General features: G+C 45.4%; 1 protein-coding gene across 1 annotated transcript in view; it reads left to right on the top strand.

Annotated features, from left to right (window-relative positions):
• LOC128701787 (G-protein coupled receptor GRL101) overlaps nucleotides 1–22,962 on the top strand; it is a 134,611-nt gene that overhangs the window by 9,133 nt on the left and 102,516 nt on the right. The window contains exons 2-3 of the mRNA XM_070105097.1: nucleotides 2,793–2,897; nucleotides 8,743–8,859. Of these exons, the coding sequence (XP_069961198.1) occupies nucleotides 2,793–2,897; nucleotides 8,743–8,859 (222 nt within the window). The remainder of the gene's footprint in view (nucleotides 1–2,792; nucleotides 2,898–8,742; nucleotides 8,860–22,962) is intronic.

Here is a 22,962-nt window from a genome sequence, read left to right as displayed (position 1 = left end):
CGCAAGAATTTTCGAGAGATTCAGTCGACCATGGCAACCTGCCTTCAAAGAAGAAATGTGAGGTTTCCATGTCAACCGGCGATGAAAGAGAAGACCAAGAAACTTGACCATATCACATTCTGGAATACATAAGCTTTGTAAATACAATGGAACATCTGGGGTAAGAGGACGTCTAGTGGCCCAATGGGAAACTCGGTCAATCGCATCCTGAAGGGAGGCTACTACCAGGCGACAGTCAGCACCTGTGTAAGTTATAGCGAAGTCATCCACATAAAGCGACGACCAAATATGCGATGGAAGAACGGAACGTAGGTCATTTATAGCCAAGAGAAAAAGGGTAGTGGCAAGGACACAACCTTGTGGGACACCCTCAGCCTGAACAAAGTCTGAGGAAAGCCAGGCGCCAACACGGACCCGAAAATGTCTGTCAGATAAGAAAGCAGCAAGGAAGGTCGGTAGATTACCACGGAGGCCTAAGGAGTGGGCTTGGGCTAAGATGTTATACCTCCAAGTGGTGTCATGTGCCTTCTCAAGATCAAAAAAAAAAAAACTGCTAGGATGGAGTGTATGTTAGCAAAGGCATTTCTCACGTACGTATCTAAGTGGAACAAGGAGTCCAATGTAGAGCGACCCTTGTGAAAGCCATATTGGGGAGGAGAAAGACTGTTGTGAGTCTCCAAATACCATATCAGACGTCTATCACCAACTACACGTCTATCACATACTACACTAGTCAGAGCAATGGGACGATAGTGAGAGGTAGCAAGCCCCGAGGTGCCTGGTTTGCGAAACGGTAGGACAATGGCAGATTTCCACTGATGAGGGAGAACCCGTCACCTCTAAATAAGATTGAAAAGACGCAAAAGGACTGTAAGGGCAGTAGAATGCAGATGTTGTAGCATAATGATATATCATCAAGCCCAGCTGCTGATGACTGGCAAGCAGAAAGCGTGGATTCTAACTCTAGGAGACTGAAAGGTACATTATACGGCTCCAATCCATTAGAAGAGAAATCCAAGGGCGATTGTTCCTTGGTAGACTTAGACGCAAGAAATGAGGGGCAAAGGTGAAGCCCTTGGGGGACACGAACAAGATATTTCCCGATTTCCGTGGCAACTTCAAGAGGTTCCGCATCACTAACACCAGCAACCCGCAGAACAAGAGCTGGATCTGGAGCGTACTTACCACACAACTTCCATACCTTCTTCCAAACCGCACACATAGGGGAAGTCGAAGTAATGGTAGACACGTAGTCTCGCCAGCAAGTGCATTTAGCGTCGCATATGATGAGGCGAGCGACTGCTCGTGCCCGCTTAAAAGCCAAGAGATGGTCTGAGGTTCGATTATACCAATAATGGCCCCACGCAGCGCGTTTCAAACGCTCTGCATGGGCACATGCAGGAGACCACCAAGGCACGCATGTCTGAGAATACCTGCCTGAGGTTTGAGGAATAGAACGTGATGCTGTAGTCAAAACTAAGGTCGAAAACTGGTGCATCGGTTCATTAATAAAGAACCAAGAGGGGTCCTTATAAAAAGCGGTAAGATGAGAGAATAAGTACCAAATGCACTTGTCCAAATTGCCAATGAGCGCTACGAGGCGGTCGGGAATACGTAGAATAGAAAAATGAACACTGTTATGCAAATCCGGGAGAACAGACTAAGCGTAATCAAGTGCAATTGACGAGGACCAGATAGAAAGATCGATACAAGAGAGACTGACTGCGATAGTCAAAATAGGTGGGAACACTCGTATTTAAAACATGAAGAGGATGAGAAGTGAGAAGGGTCTCTAAGTGATCACCACGAGAGTCACAGTGGGACCCTCCCCACAGATGATGGCGAGTGTTACAATCACCTAACAAGATGGGCGGCGGTAGAGAAGAGATCAAGATCCCAGATACAGAATGCACGGGAAGGGGAGAGAGATAGAGAGCAAACTGTATACCATCTGTGCAAATGAATATGGGTTGCAGTATAATACAGCAAAGAACGAACACAGACCTGTTGATACGGTATACCAGCGCGCACAAGAAACGCAATCTCATTAAATGATTCACCAGGAAAGGGATCAGAAGAATGCAACAGCATTCAAGAACGATAGATCATCTCAGTCTTCCATTTCAACCTCCAAGTGTCACCAATCGATCCTTAGAAACTTCACCCATATCTAGATGACTCACGAAATCGTAATAAGCCTATAGTAAACAAACCACGGAACGGACAGAGTCTGAACGTATGGCGAGTCCCAAAAATCACAGACCATTGTAGTATTGTTAGGTTTGATTCTGGTTCCAATACTCATTGTTACTGGATGAGTTTCTACCAATGCTTTATGTAGGCGTGGCAGTAGCTGTTACTAAGAAAGCAGATCATGGGCCAGCTGGCTCTAATAAGATTAATTCAGCTAGCTTAAATGAATCTTACTAGAGTCAACTGGCCGAGCAGTTAACACTGTTAAACTGTGAGTTTCAGGGCTCATTCTCCATGGGTTGAAACCCCACCTGTTCCGTGGTTTATTCTTCAGTTCAGGAAGTGTTCTTAGTTCTCTAACAAGATGTCTCCAACACGAGTCTCCAACACGAGTCTCCAACACGGGTCTCAGGTATCATTTGCCTTCACCCAAAGTTGTTGGGCCACTTGCCTTGTTTCCTCCTCTTCCCCTCCTTCCCATCCTTTTCCAGTATTTCCATCCTTCCTCATCACTCTTCCTTCCCATGTCACGACAGCTCTGGTCGTCTTCCTCGCTCGTTCGCCTCCACTCCACAGTAACTATATTTCTCCTCCAACAGGATGCCTCCAGAACGAGTACCAGTGTCGGGACGAGTGCATCGACGCCCTCAGGAGGTGTGACACCGTCAGTGACTGCACAGGAGGAGAAGACGAAGAACACTGCGGTAAGTTGACGAAACACCACAAACTTTGCAGTCGAATTCTGATTTTAAATTTCCTTGTCACTGTCTGAGAGAGCCATCCATATACTCCAGGAAGTGACTGATGCTGTCAGCATAATGTCAATACTACTGTTATCAGTATATCTGAGGTAACAGTGATAACACTATAGTCAGTGTTATGCACCAATAATTCTACAGTTACGTTGATAACAGGTATATATTTTATAATCTTGAAGTTATCTTTGTGGGAAAAAATTTAGTGATTTGTTTTAGACTCCCTTTTAAATCATTGGTAAACAAACCATACGACGGGTAGCTGGTCCAGTGGCTAACGCGTCGGTCTGGAGTTTAATGACTCTCTGATCGTGGGTTCTAACCCCACCCGTGGTATGGATTGTTTGCAATCGTGTCATTACGATTTCGTGAGTCAGTAGTAAACAAAATCGCCAAGAAGATGAATTAAACACAAGTGATAACGTCTGGGTATCTTTATTCTTAAGACGTTTCGCAAACCAGTGGCTTTATAACACGTCAAGTAAAGTTTACCAGGAATCATGACAAGAGTTTCCTGACGCGGGTCGTAGTCGTAGTTGAAGCTTTTGGTAACCTGACAGAGGCCTTCAGCTGGCTTTCCCCTTCACCACTTTAAAAATTATGCCTATGATTGCAACTATTAGATTCCTATTTCGAAGAAACACAGGTAGCAAGACGTTATATACTGGAATCAGACGAGTTGAGGACCTTGTCACTGGAAGGCTGGATTCCCCTAGCTGATGTATCGTTCCAGACCCTGGAGCTGAACTCTTCTCCAGGCTGAGGGACTGATTATCGTTCCAGACCCTGGAGTTGAGCTCTTCTCCAGGCTGAGGGACTGATTATCGTTCCAGACCCTGGAGCTGAACTCTTCTCCAGGCTGAGGGACTGATTATCGTTCCAGACCCTGGAGCTGAACTCTTCTCCAGGCTGAGGGACTGATTATCGTTCCAGACCCTGGAGCTGAACTCTTCTCCAGGCTGAGGGACTGATTATCGTTCCAGACCCTGGAGCTGAGCTCTTCTCCAGGCTGAGGGACTGATTATCGTTCCAGACCCTGGAGCTGAACTCTTCTCCAGGCTGAGGGACTGATTATCGTTCCAGACCCTGGAGCTGAACTCTTCTCCAGGCTGAGGGACTGATTATCTTACCAGACCCTGGAGCTGAACTCTTCTCCAGGCTGAGGGACTGATTATCGTTCCAGACCCTGGAGCTGAACTCTTCTCCAGGCTGAGGGACTAATTATCGTTCCAGACCCTGGAGCTGAACTCTTCTCCAGGCTGAGGGACTAATTATCGTTCCAGACCCTGGAGCTGAACTCTTCTCCAGGCTGAGGGACTGATTACCTCATCTCCTACACCTTCAGCCTTCTGTAATGTACTGAGAAAGTTACTGGTTGGCGAAAAGTCTACAGATGTTGCTTATGTGTTTAATTCATCACTGGATTCCCTTATGGCGCTTTCGTTAATCTATTTCCTTCTTAAAATTCTCGCGAATATTTTCACAAACACGAATATGGATGTGCAGTGATGGTGGAGTTTTCAGTGTTGTGTGTATTGCGGCATGGATAGCCTGAGTGATCAAAGAAACAGTCCTTGGATAACTGTGGACTCTCTGATCCTCTGATCCTGTTAAGAATGATATATATACATCTGGATATCTTTATCGTAGACGTTTCGCCCTCCAGTGGCTTTATCAATACAGGTTCTAGGACATAATTTGAAGACAGAACTATATACCAATGATGAGGTAATCTAACCCCACGGGTGGGGATAGAACCCGCGGTCAGAGAGTCGTAAAACTCCATACCGACGCGTTAGCCACTGGACCAGCTGGCTACAATAAGATTCATCCAACTAGGTATATTTCTACACCATAGGAAGGTTAGCATAGGCCACCACTGTGACCATAAATGCAAGTTTTTACAGACGAATCTCCAGCTAGCATGTCAGTGACGAACTCTAGCTCATGTCCCCTCAAAGCCGTCAACATGACTCACGAAATAGTAATGACACGCGACATTACGATTTCGTGAGTTATCCCTGAGAACGAGATCGTTACCATCACAACATTGAACTGGAACCTGCCATTAACTTCTCAGTATATAATGAATGTTGAGAACGAGGTCATTACCATCACAACATTGAACTGGAACCTGCCATTAACTTCTCAGTATATAATTAATGTTCAGAACGAGGTCATTACCATCACAACATTGAACTGGAACCTGCCATTAACTTCTCAGTATATAATTAATGTTCAGAACGAGGTCATTACCATCACAACATTGAACTGGAACCTGCCATTAACTTCTCAGTATATAATTAATGTTCAGAACGAGGTCATTACCATCACAACATTGAACTGGAACCTGCCATTAACTTCTCAGTATATAATTAATGTTCAAAACGAGATCATTACCATCACAACATTGAACTGGAACCTGCCATTAACTTCTCAGTATATAATGAATGTTGGGAACGAGATCATTACCATCACAACATTGAACTGGAACCTGCCATTAACTTCTCAGTATATAATTAATGTTCAAAACGAGATCATTACCATCACAACATTGAACTGGAACCTGCCATTAACTTCTCAGTATATAATTAATGTTCAGAACGAGGTCATTACCATCACAACATTGAACTGGAACCTGCCATTATCTTCTCAGTATATAATTAATATTCAGAACGAGATCGTTACCATCACAACATTGAACTGGAACCTGCCATTAACTTCTCAGTATATAATTAATATTCAGAACGAGATCGTTACCATCACAACATTGTACTGGAACCTCCCATTAACTTCTCAGTATATAATTAATGTTCAGAACGAGGTCATTACCACCACAACATTGAACTGGAACCTGCCATTAACTTCTCAGTATATAATTAATGTTGAGAACGAGATCATTACCATCACAACATTGAACTGGAACCTGCCATTAACTTCTCAGTATATAATTAATGTTCAAAACGAGATCATTACCATCACAACATTGTACTGGAACCTGCCATTAACTTCTCAGTATATAATTAATGTTCAAAACGAGATCATTACCATCACAACATTGAACTGGAACCTGCCATTAACTTCTCAGTATATAATTAATGTTGAGAACGAAATCATTACCATCACAACATTGAACTGGAACCTGCCATTAACTTCTCAGTATATAATTAATATTCAGAACGAGGTCATTCAACTTCCCCTCAAAATATCAAAGGGTCACCAGTCTTCGATGACATTTTATTCATGCCTATAATAAAAAAAAATTACCATAGGTGTACCATTCCCTGGGAGTTGCTTATGGTAACTGTGATTATTATAATATACGATGCGACACTACAGAAATGTGAGTGAAATTGGGTTAGGTTAGGTAAGGTTCGTCAGGAAACAGGACAAGTGTTTCCTGACGCGGGTCTTATATGATAACCCGCCACTGGAGCTTTTAGTCATCTGCCCGAGGCCTTCCACTGGCTTACCACTCCTCCCCTTTAAAAATTAATGGCTCTTATAACCATTTATTTGTATTTAAATTGGATTATTCAAGCTGCACCCACCACGGACGTAGTTATTCACTAATTAAAGAAAAATCGTTATTGAAAATGCATAACTTGATAAATGATAGAATTCTGGACACAAGGAAGGTTAGATCTCACTGGAACTTCACGAATTTCTTACATAAATTATCTGAATGTGGTCGACTGGAAGCTTAGTACAGAGAACCACCTTCAAGCCTCGCTATTATCTCCTCTCAAGGGAATACTTCGCTGGAAGTACTCTGGATAAACACAACTATTTAAGATCACTATTGCTGGAAGTACTCTGGATAAACACAACTATTTAAGATTACTACTGCTGGAAGTACTCTGGATAAACACAACTATTTAAGATCACTATTGCTGGAAGTACTCTGGATAAACACAACTATTTAAGATCACTACTGCTGGAAGTACTCTGGATAAACACAACTATTTAAGATTACTATTGCTGGAAGTACTCTGGATAAACACAACTATTTAAGATCACTACTGCTGGAAGTACTCTGGATAAACACAACTATTTAAGATCACTATTGCTGGAAGTACTCTGGATAAACACAACTATTTAAGATTACTACTGCTGGAAGTACTCTGGATAAACACAACTATTTAAGATCACTACTGCTGGAAGTACTCTGGATAAACACAACTATTTAAGATTACTACTGCTGGAAGTACTCTGGATAAACACAACTATTTAAGATCACTACTGCTGGAAGTACTCTGGATAAACACAACTATTTAAGATCACTACTGCTGGAAGTACTCTGGATAAACACAACTATTTAAGATTACTATTGCTGGAAGTACTCTGGATAAACACAACTATTTAAGATCACTACTGCTGGAAGTACTCTGGATAAACACAACTATTTAAGATCACTATTGCTGGAAGTACTCTGGATAAACACAACTATCTAAGATCACTATTGCTGGAAGTACTCTGGATAAACACAACTATCTAAGATCACTATTGCTGGAAGTACTCTGGATAAACACAACTATTTAAGATCACTATTGCTGGAAGTACTCTGGATAAACACAACTATCTAAGATCACTACTGCTGGAAGTACTCTGGATAAACACAACTATTTAAGATCACTATTGCTGGAAGTACTCTGGATAAACACAACTATCTAAGATCACTATTGCTGGAAGTACTCTGGATAAACACAACTATTTAAGATCACTATTTCTGGAAGCACTCTGGATAAACACAACTATCCACACTTTAAGATCACTATCGCTGGAAGTACTCTGGATAAACACAACTATTTAAGATCACTATTGCTGGAAGTACTCTGGATAAACACAACTATTTAAGATCACTATTGCTGGAAGTACTCTGGATAAACACAACTATCTAAGATCACTATTTCTGGAAGCACTCTGGATAAACACAACTATCCACACTTTAAGATCACTATCGCTGGAAGTACTCTGGATAAACACAACTATTTAAGATCACTATTGCTGGAAGTACTCTGGATAAACACAACTATTTAAGATCACTATTTCTGGAAGCACTCTGGATAAACACAACTATCCATACTTTAAGATCACTATCGCTGGAAGTACTCTGGATAAACACATCCATACTTTAAGATCACAATTGCTGGAAGTACTCTGGATAAACACAACTATCCATCCTTGCTGGAAACGAGTACAGAACATGTAATGAACACGCATCACTATGAGTGAAGAATCCTAGTGTGCAGGCGAATAGATACATATGTGTTACACATATTTACGCTATTGTTTACTGAACATCAAAATGGTATAAAATACCGACAGGTTGGTAGGTAAGACACATAGGTAACAGTTAGGCAACTTTATTCCGAAACGTTTCGCCTACACAGTAGGCTTCTTCAGTCGAATACAGAAAGTAGGCAGGAACAGTAGAGATGTGAAGACGATGTAATCAGTCCATCACCCTTGAAGGCCGAGGGACTGACAACCTCAAATTCTACGACTTCAAGGGTGATGGACTGATTACATCGTCTTCACATCTCTACTGTTCCTGCCTACTTTCTGTATTCGACTGAAGAAGCCTACTGTGTAGGCGAAACGTTTCGGAATAAAGTTGCCTAACTGTTGCCTTTGTGCCGCTATTGTTTACTATTAATGTGCAGATGGATGACCAAAAGCTCCAGCTGTGGGTCAGGAAACACTTGTCCTCTTTCTCGACAAACCTTACTTAACCTAACTGCTCTTAAGTTACTACAAGAGGAGTCTAGTATTAGTGTCATTTACTTTACAGAGACGTGGGTGTGTCCAGAGTCCCACTACAAATGCACCAATGGTCTCTGTGTTCCGTCTGACGCTGTGTGTAACTTTGTAGACGACTGTGGCGACGCCTCTGATGAACAACAATGTCGTGAGTAGTATTCTCTCTCTCTCTCATTCATTCTATCTCTTCTGTTTCCTCTTCTATCATCGTCCTCAACTTTGCTATCCTTGCTTCAAACATTTAGATTTTGGTAAGTTGTCTTTGTGTCTAACTTACTAATATTGCAAACCATTTTGATATTTACATCTAGTTATTACACGATAGATCTTGGCCTGGTGGTTAACGCTCTGGCTTCACACGGTGAGGGCCTGGGTTCGATTCCCAGCCAGAGTAGAAACATTGGACGTGTTTCTTTCAACCTGTTGTCTATGTTCCCCATCAGTAAAATGGGTACCTGGGTGTTAGTCGACTGGTGTGGGTCGCATCCTGGGACACTGACCTAAGGAGGCCTGGTCACAGACCGGGCCGCGGGGGCGTTGACCCCCGGAACTCTCTCCAGATAATCTCCAGATAGATACCTGGAGAGTTTACCTAGAGAGCCGCCCCCGCGGCTCGGTCTGAGACCAGGCCTCATGGTGCATCAGGGTCTGATCAACCAGGCTGTTACTCTGATCAACCAGTAAATGTCTTCCTGGAATAACTAAAGTGTAATAAACACTTGTTAGTGCTCAAAATTGACTCACATGGACACAGACGTTCAGAAGATTAATCATTTAGTATATTTCGACCCCTTCCTGGAACCCTCTTCAGTTGTTGAAGGGGATCCTGGAAGGGGGTTAAAATATACATATCAATCTCCTGGGTTTGTCTCTCTAAGTGGGCTATTATCGTCTACTTCTTTCTTTACGGTGCACTGTGGCCTGGTAGCAAAAATTCTCACTTCACACGGTGAGGGTCCGGGTTCGATTCCGGTGAAGGAGTGGAAACATCGGATGGGTTTCTTACACCGGTTGTCTATGTTCACCCATCAGTAAAATTAGTACCTGGGTGTTAGTGGACTGGTGTGGGTGGCATCCTGGGTGTTAGTGGACTGGTGTGGGTGGCATCCTGGGTGTTAGTGGACTGGTGTGGGTGGCATCCTGGGTGTTAGTGGACTGGTGTGGGTGGCATCCTGGGTGTTAGTGGACTGGTGTGGGTGGCATCCTGGGTGTTAGTGGACTGGTGTGGGTGGCATCCTGGGTGTTAGTGGACTGGTGTGGGTGGCATCCTGGGACAAAACTGACATAATTTGCAGGAAATGCTCAGCATAACAAGCAACTTTCTATATAGTAGTATGTCACTGATGTCAACTATGATCTGTATACCTTGTACATGTACTGGTATACCTTGTACATGTACTTGTATACCTTGTACATGTGCTTGTATACCTTGTACATGTACTTGTATACCTTGTACATGTACTGGTATACCTTGTACATGTACTGGTATACCTTGTACATGTACTGGTATACCTTGTACATGTACTGGTATACCTTGTACATGTACTTGTATACCTTGTACATGTACTTGTATACCTTGTACATGTACTGGTATACCTTGTACATGTACTGGTATACCTTGTACATGTACTTGTATACCTTGTACATGTACTTGTATACCTTGTACATGTACTGGTATACCTTGTACATGTACTGGTATACCTTGTACATGTACTGGTATACCTTGTACATGTACTGGTATACCTTGTACATGTACTGGTATACCTTGTACATGTACTTGTATACCTTGTACATGTACTGGTATACCTTGTACATGTACTGGTATACCTTGTACATGTACTGGTATACCTTGTACATGTACTGGTATACCTTGTACATGTACTGGTATACCTTGTACATGTACTGGTATACCTTGTACATGTGTAGATGAATGGTTCAGAGAACCGACATGTTGATAAATTAGACACATGTGCAACTCTTGGGTATCTTTATTGAGGAAACGTTTCGCCACACAGTGGCTTCATCAGTCCATACATAGGAGAAACTTGAAGAACAGGAGGAGAATGAGGTAATCAGTCCCTCAACCTTGAGTCGATGTGTTCAGTCCATCAATCTTGAATAGAATACGGCATATTGTATTGTACATGTACTTGTATACCTTGTACGTGTACTTGTATAACTTGTACGTGTACTTGTATACCTTGTACGTGTACTTGTATACCTTGTACGTGTACTTGTATACCTTGTACGTGTACTTGTATACCTTGTACGTGTACTTGTATACCTTGTACGTGTACTTGTATACCTTGTACGTATACTTGTATACCTTGTAAGTATACTTGTATACCTTGTAAGTATACTTGTATACCTTGTACGTGTACTTGTATACCTTGTACGTATACTTGTATACCTTGTACGTACGAGGCCTCCTCCCTGGCCTCCTCCCTGGCCTCCTCCCTGGCCTCCTCTCCGGCCTCCTCCCTGGCCTCCTCCCTGGCCTCCTCCCTGGCCTCCTCCCTGGCCTCCTCCCTGGCCTCCTCCCCGGCCTCCTCCCCGGCCTCCTCCCCGGCCTCCTCCCTGGCCTCCTCCCTGGCCTCCTCCCTGACCTCCTCCCTGGCCTCCTCCCCGGCCTCCTCCCGGGCCTCCTCCCGGGCCTCCTCCCGGGCCTCCTCCCTGGCCTCCTCCCCGGCCTCCTCCCTGGCCTCCTCCCTGGCCTCCTCCCCGGCCTCCTCCCCGGCCTCCTCCCTGGCCTCCTCCCTGGCCTCCTCCCTGGCCTCCTCCCTGGCCTCCTCCCGGGCCTCCTCCCGGGCCTTCTCCCGGGCCTCCTCCCTGGCCTCCTCCCTGGCCTCCTCCCCGGCCTCCTCCCCGGCCTCCTCCCCGGCCTCCTCCCGGGCCTCCTCCCTGGCCTCCTCCCTGGCCTCCTCCCTGGCCTCCTCCCTGGCCTCCTCCCTGGCCTCCTCCCTGGCGTATTTTAAAAGAGTTTCATTTTACGTCTCTATTTTAAATTCTATTTTAAATTCTATTCTTGGTTTAAGTTCCTCAAAGAATTTACGTATTTTTTCCTCTAAGATTCCCGCTATTAAGCCAAGAATGCTTATTCAGATAGGCTTCAAACTTCCAACGCTGATGGGCTGTGATTGACGACAATTTCCGAGAAATATTGGAACACACTGTTGCTATTGTTGGTAAATTAAGACATATGGGCAACATTTGGGTCCCTTTGGAAACGCTTGGCCAGCCAGTGGCTTCCTCAGTCCAATACAGAGAAGGGTGGAAGATAAGGAGTTTGAGGTAATCAGTCCCTCAACCTGGAGATGGTGTCATCAGTCTATCAATTTATTAACGAGATTGTTAGCCACAATTAATACTTAAGGTTATTTATTGATTAATTATTATTATCATCGATGAGAATTAGTTACAATTAGTTACAATTAGTTACAATTAGTTACAAGTGTCAATCTTTCATACATGGACGCATTTAGTGCAAGGAGTGTGAAGAAAAAATATAGCACGGGCGGGGCTTGAACCCGCGCTTAGAAAGTCGTGGAACTCTAAACCGACGCCTTGTCCACCTTTCATACATGGTCGTAGAGTGAAAGGAGTATGACAGCAACAGGAAGAGGCCCTTTCATACTGTCTCCATCTCAAGAATTCACAGCATCACCGATCATTCTGCCGGAAATGTAATCTCTGTCTCAGATGCGCCTCCATCTTCACTCTTCTTACGAAGTGATCTTAAGATTTATTGGAGTCAGTATCTAATAAGAAATGAAGTGTGATAACGTTTCTTAGTTTGTTAAACCCTAAATATCTTAACGTAAACCCTGAACGAACCCAAGTATTACAGAAACAATGAACGTGGATCCAAAGCCTGGTTTTGATAAAGACCTGCCTTGTATGGGCCAGTAGGCCTTCTGCAGTGTTCCTCCATTCTTATGATCTTATGTTCTTACTCCATTCAGTAGCCATTTTTATGTAATTTATTTAAAAAACCCAGAATGAGCATCCCACAGCAAATTTATCTCAACTCTCCCAGCATCATTCTCAATCAATATTAATTATAAAAATTATTCTGTTTTCTATATATTAATTGGCGACTAGCCAAGGAATCGAACCCATGCTGATTTAGCCAGCCTCATGGTGAGGGAAAGACATATTCGCTCTGGTCCACGGGACCACACAATTCTCAAGAATGACGCACCCAGCCAAGCTAGATGTTGTACCCGTCATCCCAGAACACACGGTGGTGTGGACGCCTGAGCTAATTTAAATATTCATGTTGTACCAGGGAGGGAACACTTATGGAAAATCTATGACAAAGTTCTTATCCAGTGGATCTGCATATTAACAGAAACAATCTCTCTCTCTCTCTCTCATATATATATATATATATATATATATATATATATATATATATATATATATGTTATATATATATATGTATATATATATTTTATTATCACACTGGCTGATTCCCACCAAGGCAGGGTGGCCCGAAAAAGAAAAACTTTCACCATCATTCACTCCATCACTGTCTTGCCAGAAGGGTGCTTTACACTACAGTTTTTAAACTGCAACATTAACACCCCTCCTTCAGAGTGCAGGCACTGTACTTCCCATCTCCAGGACTCAAGTCCGGCCTGCCGGTTTCCCTGAACCCCTTCATAAATGTTACTTTGCTCACACTCCAACAGCACGTCAAGTATTAAAAACCATTTGTCTCCATTCACTCCTATCAAACACGCTCACGCATGCCTGCTGAAAGTCACTCTGTTTCGCTCCATTCTCTCTACATGTCCGAACCACCTCAACAACCCTTCCTCAGCCCTCTGGACAACAGTTTTGGTAATCCCGCACCTCCTCCTAACTTCCAAACTACGAATTCTCTGCATTATATTCACACCACACATTGCCCTCAGACATGACATCTCCACTGCCTCCAGCCTTCTCCTCGCTGCAACATTCATCACCCACGCTTCACACCCATATAAGAGCGTTGGTAAAACTATACTCTCATACATTCCCCTCTTTGCCTCCAAGGACAAAGTTCTTTGTCTCCACAGACTCCTAAGTGCACCACTCACCCTTTTCCCCTCATCAATTCTATGATTCACCTCATCTTTCATAGACCCATCCCAAATATCTGAATACATTCACCTCCTCCATACTCTCTCCCTCCAATCTGATATCCAATCTTTCATCACCTAATCTTTCTGTTATCCTATATATATATATATATATATATATATATATATATATATATATATATATATATATATATATATATATATATATATGTCGTGCTGAATATGTAAAACTGGTCAATTAGCAAGAACTCCTTTAAAGTTATGTTCTTTCTAAAATTTTCTCTTATACGTTTAAAGATATATTTTTTTCATTGATGTTAATGTAAAAATTTATAATTTTGCTCCAAAAGAATTTTAGAAAACTTACGTAACCTTATTATAACAAGAACAATTTATTTTAGCCTGATCCATCTAAATATATTTTAGATTTGTTTACAATTATTTAATATTAAACAGACACAGTGAAATATATTTTTTTCGTTAGGTTCAGAATGATTTTTTCGAAATTATTGCATACACAAATTTTTGCTTGTCCTATATGGCAAGATGAGCATTGCTATTTAAGCCAAGATCGCAAGTTCTGCCTATTCGGCACGACATATATATATAGTTCCTTGATAATGTGAGTAGTCACGAAAGCGCTTGGAATTTCTCTATTCTTTCAGAGTGGTTGTTTTGCATATTCTGAAATCACCTGTTTACTGTGATCTTATTGCACACACACACACACACACACACACACACACACACACACACACACATATATATATATATATATATATATATATATATATATATATTGTGTGTGGGGAGCTTGGACGTACAAGAGTGTAGGCAGGTGGCTCTTATGATTTGGTGTGCTGTTGGAGTGTCAACGGGGTGACATTTATGAAGGGATCCAGGTTTCCCTGGGTCCCTGCATGAACAGTTGGCTTGCTCACACCTCCAGCTGCACACCGACTCGTGGAGGTCACTCGTCTCCACTCCAGCCTAACACACTTACACAAGCCTGTTGGGTGTTCCAGCCCCTAGCACTCAGGGCCTCCCGAACCACAGAATTGGAGGTGGTTGAACCCGTGGCAGGTAAGTCCTAAAACTCTAAGCCCGTGCTTGGGACTCAATTTGCCACGGGTTCGAGCCCCACCTGTTCTGTAATTTATTTGCAACCGCGTTATTATGATTTTATCAGTTATTCCTCGACCCTTTATTTATTTATTTATTCATGTCTTTGCAAATATAGGTAGTAGGTTGGTAGACAAAAACCACCCAGGGAGGTACTACCATCCTGTGGTAGTAGGTTGGTAGACATCAACCACCCAGGGTGGTACTACCATCCTGTGGTAGTAGGTTGGTAGACAACAACCACCCAGGGTGGTACTACCATCCTGTGGTAGTAGGTTGGTAGACATCAACCACCCAGGGTGGTACTACCATCCTGTGGTAGTAGGTTGGTAGACATCAACCACCCAGGGTGGTACTACCATCCTGTGGTAGTAGGTTGGTAGACATCAACCACCCAGGGTGGTACTACCATCCTGTGGTAGTAGGTTGGTAGACAACAACCACCCAGGGAGGTACTACCATCCTGTGGTAGTAGGTTGGTAGACAACAACCACCCAGGGAGGTACTACCATCCTGTGGTAGTAGGTTGGTAGACAACAACCACCCAGGGAGGTACTACCATCCTGTGGTAGTAGGTTGGTAGACAACCACCCAGGGTGGTACTACCATCCTGTGGTAGTAGGTTGGTAGACAACAACCACCCAGGGTGGTACTACCATCCTGTGGTAGTAGGTTGGTAGACAACAACCGCCCAGTGAGGTACTACCATCCTGTGGTAGTAGGTTGGTAGACAACAACCACCCAGGGTGGTACTACCATCCTGTGGTAGTAGGTTGGTAGACAACAACCACCCAGGGTGGTACTACCATCCTGTGGTAGTAGGTTGGTAGACAACAACCACCCAGGGAGGTACTACCATCCTGTGGTAGTAGGTTGGTAGACAACAACCACCCAGGGAGGTACTACCATCCTGTGGTAGTTGGTTGGTAGACAACAACCACCCAGGGAGGTACTACCATCCTGTGGTAGTAGGTTGGTAGACATCAACCACCCAGGGTGGTACTACCATCCTGTGGTAGTAGGTTGGTAGACATCAACCACCCAGGGTGGTACTACCATCCTGTGGTAGTAGGTTGGTAGACAACAACCACCCAGGGAGGTACTACCATCCTGTGGTAGTAGGTTGGTAGACATCAACCACCCAGGCAGGTACTACCATCCTGTGGTAGTAGGTTGGTAGACAACAACCACCCAGGGAGGTACTACCATCCTGTGGTAGTAGGTTGGTAGACATCAACCACCCAGGGTGGTACTACCATCCTGTGGTAGTAGGTTGGTAGACAACAACCACCCAGGGAGGTACTACCATCCTGTGGTAGTAGGTTGGTAGACAACAACCACCCAGGGAGGTACTACCATCCTGTGGTAGTAGGTTGGTAGACAACAACCGCCCAGGGAGGTACTACCATCCTGTGGTAGTAGGTTGGTAGACAACAACCACCCAGGGAGGTACTACCATCCTGTGGTAGTAGGTTGGTAGACAACAACCACCCAGGGAGGTACTACCATCCTGTGGTAGTTGGTTGGTAGACAACAACCACCCAGGGTGGTACTACCATCCTGTGGTAGTAGGTTGGTAGACATCAACCACCCAGGGTGGTACTACCATCCTGTGGTAGTTGGTTGGTAGACATCAACCACCCAGGGTGGTACTACCATCCTGTGGTAGTAGGTTGGTAAACAGCAACCACCCAGGGTGATACTACCATCCTGTGGTAGTAGGTTGGTAGACAGCAACCACCCAGGGAGGTACTACCATCCTGTGGTAGTAGGTTGGTAGACAACAACCACCCAGGGAGGTACTACCATCCTGTGGTAGTAGGTTGGTAGACAACAACCACCCAGGGAGGTACTACCATCCTGTGGTAGTAGGCTGGTAGACAACAACCACCCAGGGAGGTACTACCATCCTGTGGTAGTAGGTTGGTAGACAACCACCCAGGGAGGTACTACCATCCTGTGGTAGTAGGTTGGTAGACAACAACCACCCAGGGAGGTATTACCATCCTGTGGTAGTAGGTTGGTAGACAGCAACTACCCAGGGAGGTACTACCATCCTGTGGTAGTAGGGTAGTAGACAACCACCCAGGGAGGTACTACCATCCTGTGGTAGTAGGTTGGTAGACAACAACCAGCTAGGGAGGTACTACCATCCTGTGGTAGTAGGTTGGTAGACAACTACCACCCAGGGAGGTACTACCATCCTGTGGTAGTAGGTTGGAAGACAACAACCACCCAGGGAGGTAATACCATCCTGTGGTAGTAGGTTGGTAGACAACAACCACCCAGGGAGGTACTACCGTCCTGTGGTAGTAGGTTGGTAGACAACAACCACCCAGGGTGGTACTACCATCCTGTGGAAGTAGGATGGTAAACAACAACCACCCAGGGAGGTACTACCATCCTGTGGTAGTAGGATGGTAAACAACCACCACCCAGGGAGGTACTACCATCCTGTGGTAGTAGGATGGTAAACAACCACCACCCAGGGAGGTATTACCATCCTGTGGTAGTAGGATGGTAAACAACCACCCAGGGAGGTACTACCATCCTGTGGTAGTAGGTTGGTAGACAGCCACCCAGGGAGGTACTACCATCCTGTGGTAGTAGGATGGTAAACAACCACCCAGGGAGGTACTACCATCCTGTGGTTGTAGGATGGTAGACAACAACCACTCAGGGAGGTACTACCATCCTGTGGTAGTAGGTTGGTAGACAACAATCACCCAGGGAGGTACTACCATCCTGTGGTAGTAGGATGGTAGACAACAACCACCCAGGGAGGTACTACCATCATGTGGTTACCTGGAGGTTATTCCGGGGATCAATGCCCCCGCGGCCCGGTCCATGACCAGGCCTCCCGATGGATCAGGGCCTGATCAACTAGGCTGTTACTGCTGGCCGCACGCAGTCCGACGTACGAGCCACAGTCCGGCTGAACCGGCACTGACTTTAGGTATCTGTCCAGTTCTCTCTTGAAGGCAGCCAGGGGTTTATTGGCAATTCCCCTAATGCTTGATGGGAGGCTGTTGAACAGTTTTGGGCCCCGGACACTTATGGTGTTTTCTCTTAGTGTACCAATGGCGCCCCTACTTTTTATTGGCGGCATTTTGCATCGCCTGCCCAGTCTTTTACTTTCGTAGGGAGTGATTTGTGTGTGCAGATTTGGGACCATTCCTTCCAAGATTTTCCAAGTGTAGATTATGATATATCTCTCCCTCCTGCGTTCCAACGAGTACAAGTCAAGTGCTTCCAAGCGTTCCCAGTAGTTAAGGTGCTTGACAGAACTTATACGTGCAGTAAAGGATCTCTGTACACTCTCTAGATCTGCGATTTCACCTGCTTTGTATGGAGATGTTAATGTACAGCAGTATTCCAGCCTAGAGAGAACAAGTGATTTGAAAAGGATCATCATGGGCTTGGCATCTCTCGTTTTGAAAGTTCTCATTATCCATCATATCATTTTCTTTGCACGTGCGATCGTGGCACTGTGGGAGGTACTACCATCCTGTGGTAATAGGATGGTAGACAACAACCACCCAGGGTGGTACTACCATCCTGTGGTAGTAGGTTGTTAGACAACAACCACCCAGGGTGGTACTACCATCCTGTGGTAGTAGGATGGTAGACAACAACCACCCAGGGTGGTACTACCATCCTGTGGTAGTAGGTTGGTAGACAACAACCACCCAGGGAGGTACTACCATCCTGTGGAAGTAGGATGGTAAACAACAACCACCCAGGGAGGTACTACCATCCTGTGGAAGTAGGATGGTAAACAACAACCACCCAGGGAGGTACTACCATCCTGTGGTAGTAGGATGGTAGACAACAACCACCCAGGGAGGTACTACCATCCTGCCAAGTGAGTGTACAACAAAATCCTGTAATTGTTTTACATGATGGTAGGATTGCTGGTGTTTTTTCTGTCTCATAAACCTGCAATATTTCAGGTAGGTCTTGCTACTTCTACTTACACTTAGGTCACACTACACATACATGTACAACCATATATACACACACACCTCTGGGGTTTCTTCTATTTTCTTACTAGTTCTTGTTCTTGTTTATTTCCTCTTATCTCCATGGGGAAGTGGAACAGAATTCTTCCTCCGTAAGCCATGCGTGTTGTAAGAGGCGACTAAAATACCGGGAGCAACGGGCTAGTGACCCCTTCTCCTGTGGTCCACCCAGCCTCGGTGATCCACCCCGCCTCGGTGGTCCCCCCTGCCTCGGTGGTCCACCCTGCCTCGGTGGTCCCCCCTGCCTCGGTGGTCCCCCCTGCCTCGGTGGTCCCCCCTGCCTCGGTGGTCCACCCTGCCTCGGTGGTCCACCCTGCCTCGGTGGTCCACCCTGCCTCGGTGGTCCACCCTGCCTCGGTGGTCCACCCTGCCTCGGTGGTCCACCCTGCCTCGGTGGTCCACCCTGCCTCGGTGGTCCACCCCGCCTCGGTGGTCCACCCCGCCTCGGTGGTCCACCCTGCCTCGGTGGTCCACCCTGCCTCGGTGAGCCACCCTGCCTCGGTGGTCCACCCTGCCTCGGTGGTCCACCCTGCCTCGGTGGTCCACCCTGCCTCGGTGGTCCACCCTGCCTCGGTGATCCACCCTGCCTCGGTGATCCACCCTGCCTCGGTGGTCCACCCCGCCTCGGTGGTCCACCCCGCCTCGGTGGTCCACCCCGCCTCGGTGGGCCACCCTGCCTCGGTGAGCCACCCTGCCTCGGTGGTCCACCCTGCCTCGGTGAGCCACCCTGCATCGGTGGTCCACCCTGCCTCGGTGGTCCACCCTGCCTCGGTGGTCCACCCTGCCTCGGTGGCCCACCCTGCCTCGGTGGTCCACCCTGCCTCGGTGGGATTCGGCTGGTACGTTGAAAGATATATATGTATGTGTGTGTGTGTGTGTGTCGTGCCGAATAGGTAAAACTGGTCAATTAGCAAGAACTCATTTAAAATTAAGTCCTTTCTGAAAATTTCTTATACGTTTAAAGATATATTTTTTCCATTTATGTTAATGTAAAAATTAATAATTTTCTATCAAAAGAACCTTAGAAAACTTACCTGACCCTATTATAACAAGCGTAATTTAAATTAGCCTAATCCAACTAAATATATTTTAGATAAGTTTACAATAATTTAATATTAAACACAATGAAATATATTTTTTCGTTAGGTTCAGAATGATTTTTGAGAAATTATTACATACACAAATTTTCACTTGTCTATTTGGCAAGAAGAACGTTGCTATTTAAACCAAAATCTCAGGTTTTACCTATTAGGCACGACACACACACACATACATACACACACACACACACACACACACACATACACATGCACATACACACACACATACACATACACACACACACACACACACACACATACACATACACACACACACACACACACACACATACACATACACACACACACACACACACACATACACACACACACACACACACACATACACATGCACATACACACACACATACACATACACACACACACACACACGTGGGTCCGTGGGGTGAAGACGTGGGTAACAAGGCTCCGAGAACCTTAGCGTTGAAAGACGCGTAATATCAGCTAGAAGTAATCAGTGGTAGTGGAACGTCAGTGAACAATACTACGAGTGATAATTAAAGTTATTAGTTAAAGAAAGTGAGAGGAAAGCTGAAATCATAATATTTCAAAGCGCAAACCGTTGGGGGTCTTAGGCGCTGTTGCCACATTGGTAGCGGTAGGCCTGATGAAGTGACGTCACGACAAGTTGTGTGCCATTATACATATGAAGTGAAGTGTATATAATGTGAAGTGTATACTATCATCAGTGAAGAGTGAAGTGAGGAAGCGGAATATATGGTTATAATCATCACGGGTGAAGGATCTCCAAAATAGGGATTTAAGGCCTACGTACGACTACGTCATCAGCAGCTGGCAACTGTCAACCGCAAGTTTATTCGCCTAGTTGTGGTTTGCATGTTGACGGCCCTGGCTGGCCTTGTATACTGTTTGATACTGGTCACTCACTCCTGCAAGTTATTACCAGAATTAGATTAGAAATAGCATAGACATAGAGAATATAGTGTTGACGAGTGTGAGAAGGTAGGTGGGACAAGCTTTTAAGGGCAACATTGTAAGACGGTGCTAGGGTAGGTCCCAGGAGAGTTGTCAGGTCACAAGAAGTTGCGGCCAGTAACTACACCGCACAAGACTCTCACACACACACACACACACACACACACACACACACACACACACACACACACACACACACACACACACTCACACACACACACACACACGCACACACGCACACAGGCAGTGTTACTACCGGTAGTTATTAGCAGTAAGAATACTTAGGAAGCTAGGAAGTCCTCTCTCAATGTGAACAAGGAAAATGATAATAACCAGCAACAATTAACACGTAAATCCAGAAAGGGCAATAAGTGGAGAGAGTAGATAATTGGGAAAGATAAATGAGACTAAATTTGTGCCTACACGACGGACCTTTCAACCACACCCCCCCCTAACCCTCCCTCCCTCACACACAAGCACACACACACAAGGGTAGACACTCACACACACACACACACACACACACACATACATACACACACACACACACACACACACACACACACACACACACACACACACACACACACACACACACACACCCTCCGCCACTTGACACAAACACTTGACACAAACACGTAACACTCCTTCCCTAACCACCTCACCTTAGCCACCTACCCCTCCCCCAAACCACCTAACCCCTCCCCAAACCGTCTAACCCCCGCCCAACAACCTCCCTCCCTCCAATAACCATCCTCCCCCTCCCCCATAACCATCCATCCCCTCTCTCCCCCAAACCATCTAACTCCCTCCCCCAACTATCTCTGCCCCTCCAATAACCATCCTCCCCCTCCCCCACAACCATCCATCCCCTCTCCTAACCATCTATTCCCCTCCCCCTAACCAGGATGAGGACAAGGGGCTCCAAGGACGAATCTGAGAGGGAGGAATGGGAGATAGAGCTCCAAAAAAGGGAGGAAGACTGGGGAAGGAGACTAGATGAGCTGGAAAGGAAGATGGAAGAGAGGTTAGCAGCAGAATGCAGAAGGTGGAAGCAACAGGCCACAGCAGCAGAAATCAAGATAGAGAGATTAGAAGAGGAGCTGAGACATCTGAAACAGCACAGAGACAAAGATATTACAGAAGTAGCATCGGCAATGGCTACATCGAACACAGACAACAGGTCCGAAGGAAGCATGGAAACTAAACTGTATGCAGAGGTCCTGTCAAACCCACATGGGGCCAAAACAAAGACAGGGAGCACTCTAGGACAGAAAGAGAGGTTGGAAGACATTGATGGAACTAGGACATGTGCAAGGACCTTACCAGATACCTGTGGGGGCCAGGAGCAGGTGAGCAGGAAGGATAAACCAAGAAGCATAGGGGCCATAACGAGGGAAGGGACTGAAGGAAGGAACACTCCACGGGAAGGAACTAAAACACATCAGAGGATGCAATGGGAGTCACAGTGGGAGGTGGAAAGGGAGAGATCCGTGTTTGTCTATGGGCTAGACGAAGCTAAAGGGGAAACTTATGATGAAAGAAAGCAGGAGGAGAAAAAAGCGATTGAAGACATCATGAAGGTGATAGGCGAGGGGGACATGACCCAGGTGGCAAATTTTCGGAGAATTGGGTGGTTCACAAAGAAAAGGAATCGGCCTCTCAAAGTAATTTTCAAGGCAGAATCAACCCGAACCATGATCCTGCAGGAGAAAGCACGGCTGAGAGGCAAGCAGGAGTTCCGGAGTGTGTACCTCGACCGAGACAGAACACAGGACGAAAGGAAGACAATGAAAGAGAGAGTTCAAAAACGAAAGGAGAAATGGGAGGAAATGAAAAAGGAGAGCAGAATAACCCAGGATCAAATGGAAGGACAAGCGCACCCCCCAGAAACACCTGCAGAAGGACTCCAGCCACGACACCCCCAAGGCAACTGAACATTCCAAACCAACCATCATACACC

Source organism: Cherax quadricarinatus, chromosome 96 (genome assembly GCF_038502225.1).
Source record: "Cherax quadricarinatus isolate ZL_2023a chromosome 96, ASM3850222v1, whole genome shotgun sequence".
NCBI lineage: Eukaryota > Metazoa > Arthropoda > Malacostraca > Decapoda > Parastacidae > Cherax > Cherax quadricarinatus.
This window is presented reverse-complemented; position numbering and strand designations above follow the sequence as displayed.